At 38.3% G+C, this 12,887-nt stretch overlaps 2 protein-coding genes across 5 annotated transcripts in view; one reads left to right on the top strand and one right to left on the bottom strand.

The window, feature by feature from the left end:
* The window catches only part of HYCC2 (hyccin PI4KA lipid kinase complex subunit 2), a 73,295-nt gene that overhangs the window by 43,419 nt on the left and 16,989 nt on the right, over positions 1-12,887 (top strand). For all 4 annotated transcript variants that reach the window (XM_033430185.2, XM_049712311.1, XM_033430193.2 and 1 more), the window contains 2 exons: positions 1,946-2,041; positions 4,909-5,025. In XM_033430185.2, coding sequence (XP_033286076.1) covers positions 1,946-2,041; positions 4,909-5,025 — 213 coding nt within the window. The remainder of the gene's footprint in view (positions 1-1,945; positions 2,042-4,908; positions 5,026-12,887) is intronic.
* On the bottom strand, positions 6,146-6,741 carry LOC101283447 (RING finger protein 122-like). The gene has a single exon (XM_033430218.2). The coding sequence runs from the start codon at positions 6,676-6,678 to the stop codon at positions 6,211-6,213; it is 468 nt and encodes a 155-aa protein (XP_033286109.1). The 5' UTR covers positions 6,679-6,741; the 3' UTR covers positions 6,146-6,210.

The raw sequence follows: 12,887 nt of genomic DNA, 5'->3' as shown, positions 1-12,887 counted from the left end.
TGTCTTTTATTATCTTTCTTCTGGAGCTTTTATTATTTGAATGTGGGAACTCCTATTGTGGTCCTCTTTCCTCTTCCATTCACCATATCTTTTTCCTTTTGCTTCACTTTCTGTGGTATTTCCTCAACTTCATCCACCAATCCTTTTCTTGAATTTTTAATTTCTGTCATCATATTTTGTATATCTAAAAGGTGTTCTTGTTTTCTGAATGGTCTTTTAAAATAGATCCTTTTTGGTGTTTTTGTTTTTTTTATTTTTTGAAACAACATCTCATCTTTTAGAATATTAATGATAATTAGCTTTATTTTTTCCTGTTCTGTGTTCTCTGTGTCCTCCAAATTGTGCCCCCGCCACCCCCCATTTCTTTATTTTGATCTCATTTTCATGTTAGTGAAGTTCCTCAGGTGTCTGGTAATCCTTTTTTCCCGCTTATGTTTAAAAGTAGGAATAAAAAAAATGAGAAGCTATGACCATGTTGGTAGGGCTAATTGACAGTGAACTTCACAACTTCTCACTGGGCCATCCAGCTGGGGAACTTCCCAAGTCCATATCGTTAAGTCTTTCCTCTTAGGTTGGTCAAATTCCCCAAAGAAAACTCTTCTAGTCTCTTAACCAGAGGGCTTGCTGCTAGCATTCTGTGACCACATGGGGAAGGAGGACTTGAGGTCTCAATATCCAATAAGACCTATTTCACTTAAGTTTTCTATTTTCAGTGTCTTCCCTTCCTCCCCCACCCCCCGCCCTGACCCCAAATCATAATTGTGCCTGGTGGTTCCCAGGTAGAAATTTCTCTTTTATCCTTTCAGAAAATAAATCTTCAATTTCAGAAAATAAATCTTCAATAAACCTAGCAGCATAGAGAAGGAGAAAGGATCTGAAGATGTGCCTGCTTCCACGTCAGACTTTCAACTCACTTTTTACCTTTTCATTTTGAAATAATTTCTGGCTTTTTTGTTTCAAAAATAGTACAGTGAGTTTCCATATACTCTTCACCACCTATGGGAAGCTTTTTAGACAAACAACGTTCCTGGGTCCTGCCCTCAGAGATTCTAATTGGGTCAGTCTGGGTTGAGACACAGGAATATATTATTCCAAAATGTCCTTAAATAACTATAATGTGCATCCAGGCTTAGGAGCCACTTTCTTAAAGATTAGGAAAGCATTCATTTATTCATTCAATAAAAATTAATTGAGCAGTAATAATGTATTAAACACTATGCTGGACACTAGAGTTAGAGATGAATAAATCAGGGTCTGTGTCCTAAAGTTGCTTATTACTAAATAGATAAAACAGAGGTAAAGACAGAGTTGATTTAGTGGGATAAATGCTGTATTAGAGCTACACAGATAAAGGGAACAGTGTTTGTTTGTTTTAGTTAGAAGAATTAAGAATGGCTTTATGTCTGAGATTAAAGTTTGGGCCAGGATTTGAAACCTTAGCAGGAGTTTCCCAAGTGAAAAGTGTGTTCTAATAAGAAAGGGTAGCATCCATAAAAGCAAGGAATTATGAAAGGTTATGGCATATTCATGGAATGGTATAAGACTGATGTAGTGTGGTGTATGTGGTAGACAGTAGAGGGAAGTAAGGGTGGAGAGGTAGGTTGAGGGTGGATTTTAAAGGACTTTGTATGCCATGATGAGTTTGGGCTTTATCATGCAGTCAATAGGAATAGTGGATTAATGTAACATAGAGGAGTCATCTGTTCAAGCATGATGGGGGTTTTCCTGAGGAAGAAAATATAGATAGCAGCAAGAGCTGTGACCTTTAATAAGGCAAATGGAAATAGGGAAATTATTGAGGAGGATATTACAGTAATCTGATTGAGAAATTATGAAGGTCAATATTAAGGCATTGTTGTTATAACCATCAAACGAAGAAATCATTTACTACAGTCTCTAAGTAGAAATAATCGTAATCCTTTTTCCTTGTTTTTGTTTTTTCTAGGTTTGAAGTCCTGAGTTTTCTCATGTTATGTTATAATTCTGCTATTGTGTATATGCCTGCTTCATCTTACCAGTCTCTTTGCCGAATGGGCTCCAGGTAAGAAGAATAATTATCATTAACCTTCACACATACTTATTGAGCACATTCTCTCTGGTAGGCACTGTTCTAACTTCTGGTGATATAGCAGTAAACAAAACTCAGGGAACTTACATTCCTATAGGAATCCTATCATCCCTCATGCATCATGATTTCTTGAAAATATTTCAGTTACTAAAGAAGCATTTTCTAGCTCAACATTGAGCTAAGCCAAGATGTTTTAGGTTTAGGGTGGTTTAGTGATATACCTAGTCACTGCCTGGATGCCAATTTTTATAAATCACTTTGAGTGATTTGAATAAATAGTCCTCTATGTAGAGAAAGTCGTAAGAAACATGAACTTTTTCCTTTATATATCTCACAAATAACTGTCTGCTTTGGATAAGATTAGCAGTGACATTAATTATGTGTATGTCTTATTTGTATTTGTATATTCTAATCTTTACTAAATCAGAATTTCTAATAATTTGGACAAACCCGAGCTGAAATTTTAAATTTCCACTGTTGAAAAAAAAATTAATATAAATGAGTTTGGAGACAGAGGAGCAGAATTTTAATTATAGAAGGAACACTCAGTTTATCCTGCCCAGTTGATTTTCATTTGAGGAAACTAAGCCCCCACAAAAGTTAAATGCTATTTTAGTTTTTCTATTGCCTCATAACAAATTACACCAGAATTTAGTAGCTTAAAATAGTATGCATTTATTATTTCAGTTTCTTGGGGTTAGGAGTCTAGGTATCATTTAGGTGGACCCTCTGCTTAGGGTATTACAAGCTGTTGGCTGGAGTTGCAGTCTTACCTGCAGTTCATTTGAGGAATTATACACTTCTCTTGGCAAAATTCAGTTCCTATAGTTGTAGGACGGGCTTCATTTTCTTGTTGACTGTCTGCTGAAGGCCAGTGGTCAGTTCTTCTTACATAATATAATCACATAATGTGTACATGTATGCATGAGAATCCTATCACCTTTGCCTTGTTACAAGCAAATCACAGGTTCCACCCACACTCAAGAGGAGAGGATGACACAAGGGTGTGAACACCAGGAAGGAGGGATCATAGGGATCAGGGCCCCTGACCCCACCCTCCAAAGAGTCTGCCCACTGCAAATGCTTTGCACAAGTTCATGCTGTTGTATTATTGGGAAGAGACCAAAACTCAGTTTTGCTAAATGGAGGAAGGCCGATCTAAATTAGCTGTGAGATTGATTTATAGATTATCTTAAAGTTCACTTGCCTGTAATAACATGATTAATGACTAACAAAATTCTTGTCTCGGGCTTCCCTGGTGACGTAGTGGTTGAGAGTCCGCCTGCCGATGCAGGGGACATGGGTTCGTGCCCCGGTCCGGGAAGATCCCACATGCCGCAGAGCGGCTAGGTCCGTGAGCCATGGCCACTGAGCCTGCGCGTCCGGAGCCTGTGCTCTGCAACGGGAGAGGCCACAACAGTGAAAGGCCCGCGTACCGCAAAAAAAAAAAAAAAAAAAAAAAATTCTTGTCTCTAACCTAGATACTGTTATCAAGAGAGTATACTGTTTAAGCACTTGCTGCCTATCTACAGATAAATTTATTTATAAATGACTATTTTTGGGCTCATTAAAACAAATCTGCCATATCTCTAATTGGTAACATTACTGTGGCATGAAATAGAGTTTCTTAATAACAAAAGTGGGGGCTTCCCTGGTGGCGCAGTGGTTGAGAGTCCGCCTGCCGATGCAGGGGACACGGGTTCGTGCCCTGGTCCAGGAAGATCCCACATGCCGCGGAGTGGCTGGGCCCATGAGCCATGGCCACTGGGCCTGCGCGTCTGGAGCCTGTGATCCGCAACGGGAGAGGCCACAACAGTGAGAGGCCCGTGTACCGCAAAAAAAACAAAAAACAAAAGTGATGATAGAGTTTAGTAGTCCTCAGAATTTTATTCACATATCCCCTAAGGAATTTCGAAAAACTGTGTAGCCTTTGTACACTTTTAAGTTAACATTTAAATTTTTTATTCTGTTTTAAATAGTTGTAAATTATATGATTTCCAGTAGGTAAATATTGACATAATAAATAATTGTTGATCACTATTTTAAATGTATATAATGTAAATACACAGTGATCTGATTGATAACCACCCTCATCCCATGTGTGGAATAAATGAACAAGCTTTTAATAGTCTAACATTCTTTATCTCCTTAAAATTGAATTTCTGTTCCACTTTATCCACATAATTTTATCCTAATATCGTGCCATATTATACTTACAGATCTTTTATTGATCTCCTAATTATACGTCTCTGCTACCAAAAAAATGCATAAATTAAAAATTTAAAAATATTTCCTGACCATAATGCACGAAACACTAAAAAATTTCTTCTGAACTCACCATTACAATTATTCTAATAAATTAATTTCTTAAAATAATAGAAGTACATAACAGTTTTTGATAATTATTAAGGGTAACTTTTCTGGAAGCATCTCTTAATGAGATGGAAAACAGAATTGTTTATGATACTTTGGTTATTTGTTTGGAGATTTCTGTATCTTCCACTAATTCCATCCTAATTCAATTTGGGATGTATGAAAGTTATGCATTTCTTTTGTGAAGAGGGAGAAGGATGATTATGAAAGAGATACCTATTTGAGAAAAGTTATTACTTTTATTGATTTAGTACACTAGAATGTATGTTTTATGAGGGCACAGATTTTATTTTTATCTTTTTGCCTGTTTACAACTGTATGCATGGGCCCAGGATAGTGACTGACACATAGCAAGTACTCAAAAAATATTTGAGAAATGAGTCGTTGAATAAGTGAATTTATGGAAACAAAAATGTTTTATTTAATGTATCAGGAAATCACATGTGATAAATAATGTATTTTCCTAGGGTTTGTGTGAGTGGGTTTCCACGGCAACATGAAAAACACTGGAAAGAACTCTGTGGTCGAATAGTATTGGATCCCGAATTTATGGTGCAACTTCTCACAGGAGTTTATTATGCCATGTAAGTAGGCATGTGAAATTGGGTGAATTCTTTCTAGTGTTTGGAAACTTATGTTTCTCTTTTTTCCTTATTAGTTGCACAACACTGAATTTTTTGTTCCATTATGGACCCATTATCTTGTTTTTCTAATATGAATTTCTTTTAGTACTTTTTTTTTTTTAGAGAAACTTGTTATTAAATTTAATTTTCTTTTTTAGAGAAACTTGTTATTAAATTTAATTTTCTTTAAATACATACCTTTTTCCCACCCTCACCCACTTGGGGGAGGAACAGAAAACCCCTACCCCTTCCATTTGGGGGATTCCATGTATAAAGCCTGAGATGGTGAGGGTGAAGTATAAAAATACTATTTACAAAGGGGAAGAGGGTGTCCACTGTGACCTTAATATTCAGACATCCCCATCCCCAGGCCCCTTTTTGCTCCTTTAGAAAAAACCCTGGGAATCCATTTGAGTGTAGACCAAGCCCTTCCTCTGGGGCGGTGGATACTCAAACCCCAACAAGGAATAGGAAGCTCTGAGATCAACCAAAGAACAGGGAACGGATAGCACCTCAGATCTAGGAGGGGGAGGGGGCTGCCCTCTACCCACCTGTAGTCAGCAGGCCGGCCAGCCAGCCTTTGTTTCCATAGGTCCCATGTAAACATTGACTTTTCTTCTGTTCATCTCTGTTCTTCCCGATTTCCTACAGAGCCTCCCTCGCTTCCACTGGAGGCACTTGGTTCCTCCATCTTTGCTTCCCTTCTAACCTTCCTCTGGAAGGAGTGGGGAGGGGGTGGGGAGGTCACAAGTGGGGCAGAGCCCACCTCATCCCTTCTTCTAGGTCAGGGCAGCTTGTCCTCCTCAGCATAACCGTCAAGGGAGTGAGCTCTAAGTTCTTGGCCAAATAGGAATGGATTTCTTTTCCCAGAGCAGGGACAAGGCAGGCAGATAGTCCAGTACCAGGATACAGTGTTCCTGATGGGCAAGTCCATCAAAACTGAGTAGCAGGGAAGAAGGCTTCAGGAAGCAGAGAGGTGGGCAAGTCTAGTCTTACCCTGATGCTGGAAGACCAGACCTGCACCCCCGCCCCTCCAGGTGAGCACGCCCATCACCACCCACCAGTCTTGTTCACTGCGGCTTTGCGGAAGGACCAGGCACCCATGAGGCTAGAGGTCTTCCCCAGGCCTTGGTATGGAGGCAGCACTCACACCAGCTTATCCAATAGGATCCCGATGCTCTGGGTGGCCTCTGAGGGACCAGCAATGGACTTGTTACACATGGGGCAGACACAGCGTACTTCCAGCCACTTCACCAGACACTTGTGGTGAATGGCATGTTGGCATGAGAGCACACCCTGCTCATCCTTCCCCTTGGAGTCTTCCAGACAGACTGTACAGGTCTGCCCATATAACTGTAACTTCTTGGCGTCACCTTTAAGCATCACAACTTTATATCCATATCGTTTGCTCTGTGCCTGGTTCCAGAGTTTGCTGATAAAATAGCAGCAGAAGATGAGGCTGAGTATGAAGACAAAGATGTCTGTGCCGAAGATGACCATGTAGATGTTGAGGGGAAGGTCTTGGAAACTGATGGGTGGCATCGAGCAGGACTTGTTGGTGCTCACCAGTCCCAGGCCGCAGAAAAACCCATTACACCACTGGAATGGGTGCATCAGTGAACTCTTGGCTGGCTTCCTCAGGCGAACGAACACAGGCGGCGGGTAGGGCAGGCGGGCTGGGCGCACCGCCTTGCGGGCTTGCAGGAGGGGTGGATGCGGTGCGTGGCTGCCGCCTTCGTCTGCAAGTCGAACTCTCTTTTTTAGTACTTTTTAAAAAATGAATTACACATTTTATTTGAAAGCTATATAATAACAGACGATTGTTTTATTGAGATATAATTAAAATGTAAGACTGAATTAGTTAAAGGTGTACAACATAATGATTAGATATATGTTATATTGCAAAATTATTACCACAAGTTAACATCCATCACCACACATAGTTACATATTTTTCTTTTGATGAGAACTTTCTGTATCTGCTCTCTCAACAACTTTCAAATATACAATACTGGATTATTAACTATAGTTACCATGCTGTACATCATATCGCAGGATTTTATCTTATAACTGGAAGCTTGTACCTTTTGACCACCTTCACGATTTTTGCCCACCCCCCAACCCCTGCCTCTGGCAACCATCAATCTTTCTGTATCTATGAGTTCAGTTACTGGTTTTTTTTTCGTTTGTTTAGATTCCACAAGTATGATATTATACAGCATTTGTCTTGCTCTGTCTGACTTATTTCACTTAGCATAATGCCCGCAAGATCCATACATGTTGTCACAAATGGCAGGATTTCCTTCCTTTCTTTTTTCTGTTTTTTTTTTTTTTGATCGTGCTGCGCGGCATGCGGGAGTTCCCCAACCAGGGATTGAACCCAGGCCCCCTGCATTGGAAGCATGGAGTCTTAACTACTGGACCACCAGGGAAGTCCCAGGATTTCCTTTTTTTAATGACTGAATGATATCCTATTGTGTGTATGTATGTGTATATATATGCGTGTGTATATATATGTGTATGTATACACTTACGTACATATACTTACACATGTGTATATAATTGTATGTATACACATTACTATATATACACATACATTACATATATACACACACACACCATATTTTCTTTATCTATATATCTGTCCATTTACAATTAGATTGTCTCCATGTCTTGGCTATTGTACATATGCTGCAGTGAACATGGGGGTGCAGATATTCTTTTGAGATAGTGATTTAGTTTCCTTCAGATATATAACAGAAGGAGAATTGCTGGTTCCCTTTTCGCCACACCCTGTCCAGCATTTGTTGTTTGTAGATTTTTTGATGATGACCATTCTGACCCAAGTGAGGTGATACCTCATTGTAGTTTTGATTTGCATTTCTCTAGTGATTAGTGATGTTGAGCATCCTTTCATGTGTTTGTTGGCCATCTGGCTATCTTCTTTGGAGAAATGTCTGTTTAGGTCTTCTGCCCATTTTTGGATTGGGTCGTTTGTTTTTTTGATATTGAGCTGCATGAGCTGCTTGTATATTTTGGAGATTAATCCTTTGTCAGTTGCTTCATTTGCAAATATTTTCTCCCATTCTGAGGGTTGTCTTTACATTTTGTTTATGGTTTCCTTTGCTGTGCAAAAGCTTTGAAGTTTCATTAGGTCCCATTTGTTTATTTTTGTTTTTATTTCCATTTCTCTAGGAAGTGGGTCGAAAAGGATCTTGCTATGATTTATTTCATAGAGTGTTCTGCCTATGTTTATAGTGTCTGGCCTTACATTTAGATCTTTAATCCATCTTGAGTTTATTTTTGTGTGTGGTGTTAGGGAGTGTTCTAATTTCCTTCTTTTACATGTAGCTATCCAGTTTTTCCAGCACCACTTATTGAAGAGGGTGTCTTTTCTCTGTTGTATATTCTTGCCTCCTTTATCAAAGATAAGGTGACCATATGTGCGTGGGTTTATCTGTGGGCTTTCTATCCTGTTGCACTGATCTATATTTCTGTTTTTGTGCCAGTACCATACTGTCTTGATTACTGTAGCTTTGTAGTATAGTCTGAAGTCAGGGAGCCTGATTCCTCCAGCTCCGTTTTTCTTTCTCAAGATTGTTTTGGCTATTCGGGGTCTTTTGTGTTTCCATACAAATTGTGAAATTTTTTGTTCTAGTTCTGTGAAAAATGCCAGTGGTAGTTTGATAGGGATTGCATTGAATCAGTAGATTACTTTGGGTAGTAGAGTCATTTTCACAATGTTGATTCTTCCAATCCAAGAACATGGTATACCTCTCCATCTGTTTCTATCATCTTTAATTTCTTTCATCAGTGTCTTATAGTTTTCTGCATACAGGTCTTCTGTCTCCTTAGGTAGGTTTATTCCTAGGTATTTTATTCTCTTTGTTGCAGTGGTAAATGGGATTGTTTCCTTAATTTCTCTTTCAGATTTTTCATCGTTAGTATAGAGGAATGCAAGATTTCTGTGCGCTAATTTTGTATCCTGCTACTTTACCAAGTTCATTGATTAGCTCTAGTAGTTTTCTGGTTGCATCTTTAGGATTCTCTATGTATAGTATCATGTCATCTGCGAAGAGTGATAGTTTTACTTCTTTTCTGATTTGGATTCCTTTTATTTCTTTTTTTTCCCTCTGATTGCTGTGGCTAAAACTTCCAAAACTATGTTGAATAATAGTGGTGAGAGTGGGCAACCTTGTCTTCTTCCTGATCTAGAGGAAATGGTTTCAGTTTTCCACCATTGAGAACGATGTTGGCTATGGGTTTGTCATATACGGCCTTTATTATGTTGAGGTAGGTTCCCTCTGTGCCTACTTTCTGGAGAGTTTTTATCATAAATGGGTGTTGAATTTTGTCAAAAGCTTTTTCTGCATCCATTGAGATTATCATATGGTTTTTATTCTTCAGTTTGTTAATATGTTGTATCACATTGATTGCTTTGCGTATATTGAAGAGTCCTTGCATTCCTGGGATAAACCCCACTTGATCATGGTGTATGATCCTTTAATGTGCTGCTGGATTCTGTTTGCTAGTATTTTGTTGAGGATTTTTGCATCTATGTTCATCAGTGACATTGGCCTGGAGTTTTCTTTTTTTGTGACATCTTTGTCTGGTTTTGGCATTAAGGTGTTGGTGGCCTCGTAGAATGAGTTTGGGGGTGTTCCTCCCTCTGCTATATTTTGGAAGAGTTTGAGAAGGATAGGTGTTAGCTCTTCTCTCAATGTTTGATGGAATTCGCCTGTGAAGCCATCTGGTCCTGGGCTTTTGTTTGTTGGAAGATTTTTAATCACAGTTTCAATTTCAGTGCTTCTGATTGGTCTGTTTATATTTTCTGTTGCTTCCAGGTTCAGTCTCAGAAGGTTGTGCTTTTCTAAGAATTTGTCCATTTCTTCCAGGTTGTCCATTTTATTGGCATATAGTTGCTTGTAGTAATCTCTCATGATCCTTTGTATTTCTGCAGTGTCAGTTGTTACTTCTCCTTTTTCATTTCTAATTTTACTGATTTGAGTCCTCTCCCTGTTTTTCTTGATGAGTCTGGCTAATGGTTTATCAATTTTGTTTATCTTCTCAAAGAACCAGCTTTTAGTTTTATTGATCTTTGCAATTGTTTCCTTCATTTCTTTTTCATTTATTTCTGTTCTGATCTTTATGATTTCTTTCCTTCTGCTAACTTTGGGGTTTTTTTTTTGTTCTTTCTCTCGTTGTTTTAGGTGTAAGGTTAGGTTGTTTATTTGAGATATTTCTTGTTTCTTGAGGTAGGATTGTATTGCTGTAAACTTCCCTCTTAGAACTGCTTTTGGTGTAGTGTCATCGTGTTTTCATTGTCATTTGTTTCTAGGTATTTTTTTATTTCCTCTTTGATTTCTTCAGTGATCTCTTGGTTATTTCGTGGCATATTGTTTAACCTCCATGTGTTTGTATTTTTTACAGTTTTTTTTCCTGTAATTGATATCTAGTCTTATAGTGTTATGGTCAGAAAAGATACTTGATACGATTTCAATTTTCTTAAATTTACCAAGGCTTGATTTGTGACCCAAGATATGATCTATGGGGCTTCCCTGGTGGCGCAGTGGTTGAGAGTCCGCCTGCCGATGCAGGGGACACAGGTTCATGCCCCAGTCTGGGAGGATCCCACATGCCGCAGAGCGGCTAGGCCCGTGAGCCATGGCCGCTGAGCCTGCGCGTCTGGAGCCTGTGCTCCGCAGCGGGAGAGGCCACAGCAGTGAGAGGCCCACGTACTGCAAAAAAATATATATATATATATGATCTATCCTGGAGAATGTTCCATGAGCACTTGAGAAGAAAGTGTATTCTGTTGTTTTTGGCTGGAATGTCCTATAAATATCAATTAAGTCCATCTTGTTTAATATATCATTTAAAGCTTGTGTTTCCTTATTTAGTTTCATTTTGGATGATCTGTCCATTGGTGAAAGTGGGGTGTTAAAGTCCCCTACTATGATTGTGTTACTGTCGATTTCCCCTTTTATGGCTATTAGCATTTGCCTTATGTATTGAGGTGCTCCTATGTTGGGTGCATAAATATTTCCAATTGTTATATCTTCTTCTTGGTTTGATCCCTTGATCATATGTAGTGTCCTTCTTCGTCTCTTCTAATAGTCTTTATTTTAAAGTCTATTTTGTCTGACATGAGAATTGCTACTCCAGCTTTCTTTTGATTTCCACTTGCATGGAATATCTTTTTCCATCCCCTCACTTTCAGTCTGTATGTGTCCCTAGGTCTGAAGTGTGTCTCTTGTAGACAGCATATATATGGGTCTTGTTTTTGTATCCATTCAGCCAGTCTATGACTTTTGGTTGGAGCATTTAATCCATGTACATTTAAGGTAATTATCATTATGTATGTTCCTATTACCATTTTCTTAATTGTTTTGGGTTTGTTTTTGTAGGTCTTTTCCTTCTCTTGTGTTTTCCTGCCTAGAGAAGTTCCTTTAGCATTTGTTGTAAAGCTGGTTTCGTGGCCCAGCACCATTTAGTAAAGACACTATGCATTCCCTATTTTATATTCTCATATTTGTTTAAATTAATTGACTATATATGCATATGTTTATTTCTCAGCTCTCCATTCTGTTCCATTGATCTCTGTGTGTTTTTAGGCCTAAAGCTTTGTGATACGGTTTGAAATTAGTAAGTATCATGCCTCCAGGTTTGTCGTTTCTCAAGATTGCTTTGGCTATTCAGGGTCCTTTGTGGTTCCATATAAATTCTAGAGTTGTTTGCTCTATTTCTATGAAAAATGTCACTAGAATTTTGATAGGCATTGCACTGAATTTGTAGATTGCTTTGGGTAGTATGGACATTTTAACAATATTAGTTCTTTCAGTCCTTGAGCGTGGAATATCCTTCTATTTATTTGTGTGTTCTTCAGTTTCTTTCATTGAGGTATTATATGAAAAATCATAAGTACACAATTAAGAAAATGCTCAGATCTTTCACCTCCTTAGTTAAATTTATTATTAGGTATTTTTTAATTTAATTGTTAATGGGATTATTTTCTTAATTTCCCTTTCTGATAGTTTATTATTAGTGTATAGAAAGCAGTTTTTTGTTGTTTTTTTTTTGGCCATACCGCGTGGCTTGTGGGATCTTAGTTCCGCGACCAGAGATTGAACCCACGCCCTCAGTAATGAAAGCATAGAGTCTTAACCAATGGACCACTGGGGGATTCTCTTTTTTTTTTAAAGAAATGTAGTAGATTTTTGTTATTGCTTTTATACCTACAAGTTTACCATATTTGTTTATTCTAAAAGTTTTCTGGTGTAGTTTTAAGAGTTTTCTACAGTTGACTCTTGAACAGCAAAGGGGTTAGGGGTGCCAGTTGCACAGTTGAAAATCTGAGTATAACTTTAAAGTCAGCCTTCCATATCTACGCTTCAACCAACCACAGATTGTGTATTACTGTGGTTGGTATTTATTGAAAAGAATCCACGTGTAAGTGGTCTTGTGCAGTTCAAGCCCAAGTTGTTCAAGGGTCACCTGTATTATATATCATGTCATCTGCAAATAGAGACAGTTTCACTTCTTTTTTTCTGATTTGCTAGAACTTCCAGTACTATGTTGGATAAAAGTTGCGAGAGTGGCCATCCTTGTTCTTGATCTTAGAGGAAAAGCTTTCCATTTTTCACTGTCGAGTTTGTTGTTGACTGTGGGCTTATCATGTATAGCCTTCATTATGTTGAGCTACATCCCCTCTGTACCCACTTTTTTGAGAGTTTTTTAATCATGAATGGATTTCGAATTTTGTCAAATGCTTATTGTACATCTATTGATATGATTGTGTGATTTTTATCCTTCATTTTGTTAATA

This window comes from Orcinus orca, chromosome 7, assembly GCF_937001465.1.
Source record: "Orcinus orca chromosome 7, mOrcOrc1.1, whole genome shotgun sequence".
Taxonomy (NCBI): Eukaryota; Metazoa; Chordata; class Mammalia; order Artiodactyla; family Delphinidae; genus Orcinus; species Orcinus orca.
This window is presented reverse-complemented; position numbering and strand designations above follow the sequence as displayed.

Bases quoted from the DNA above. Each gene is read 5' to 3' on its own strand.
- LOC101283447 (XM_033430218.2), bottom strand. From the start codon at position 6,678: ATGCACCCATTCCAGTGGTGTAATGGGTTTTTCTGCGGCCTGGGACTG.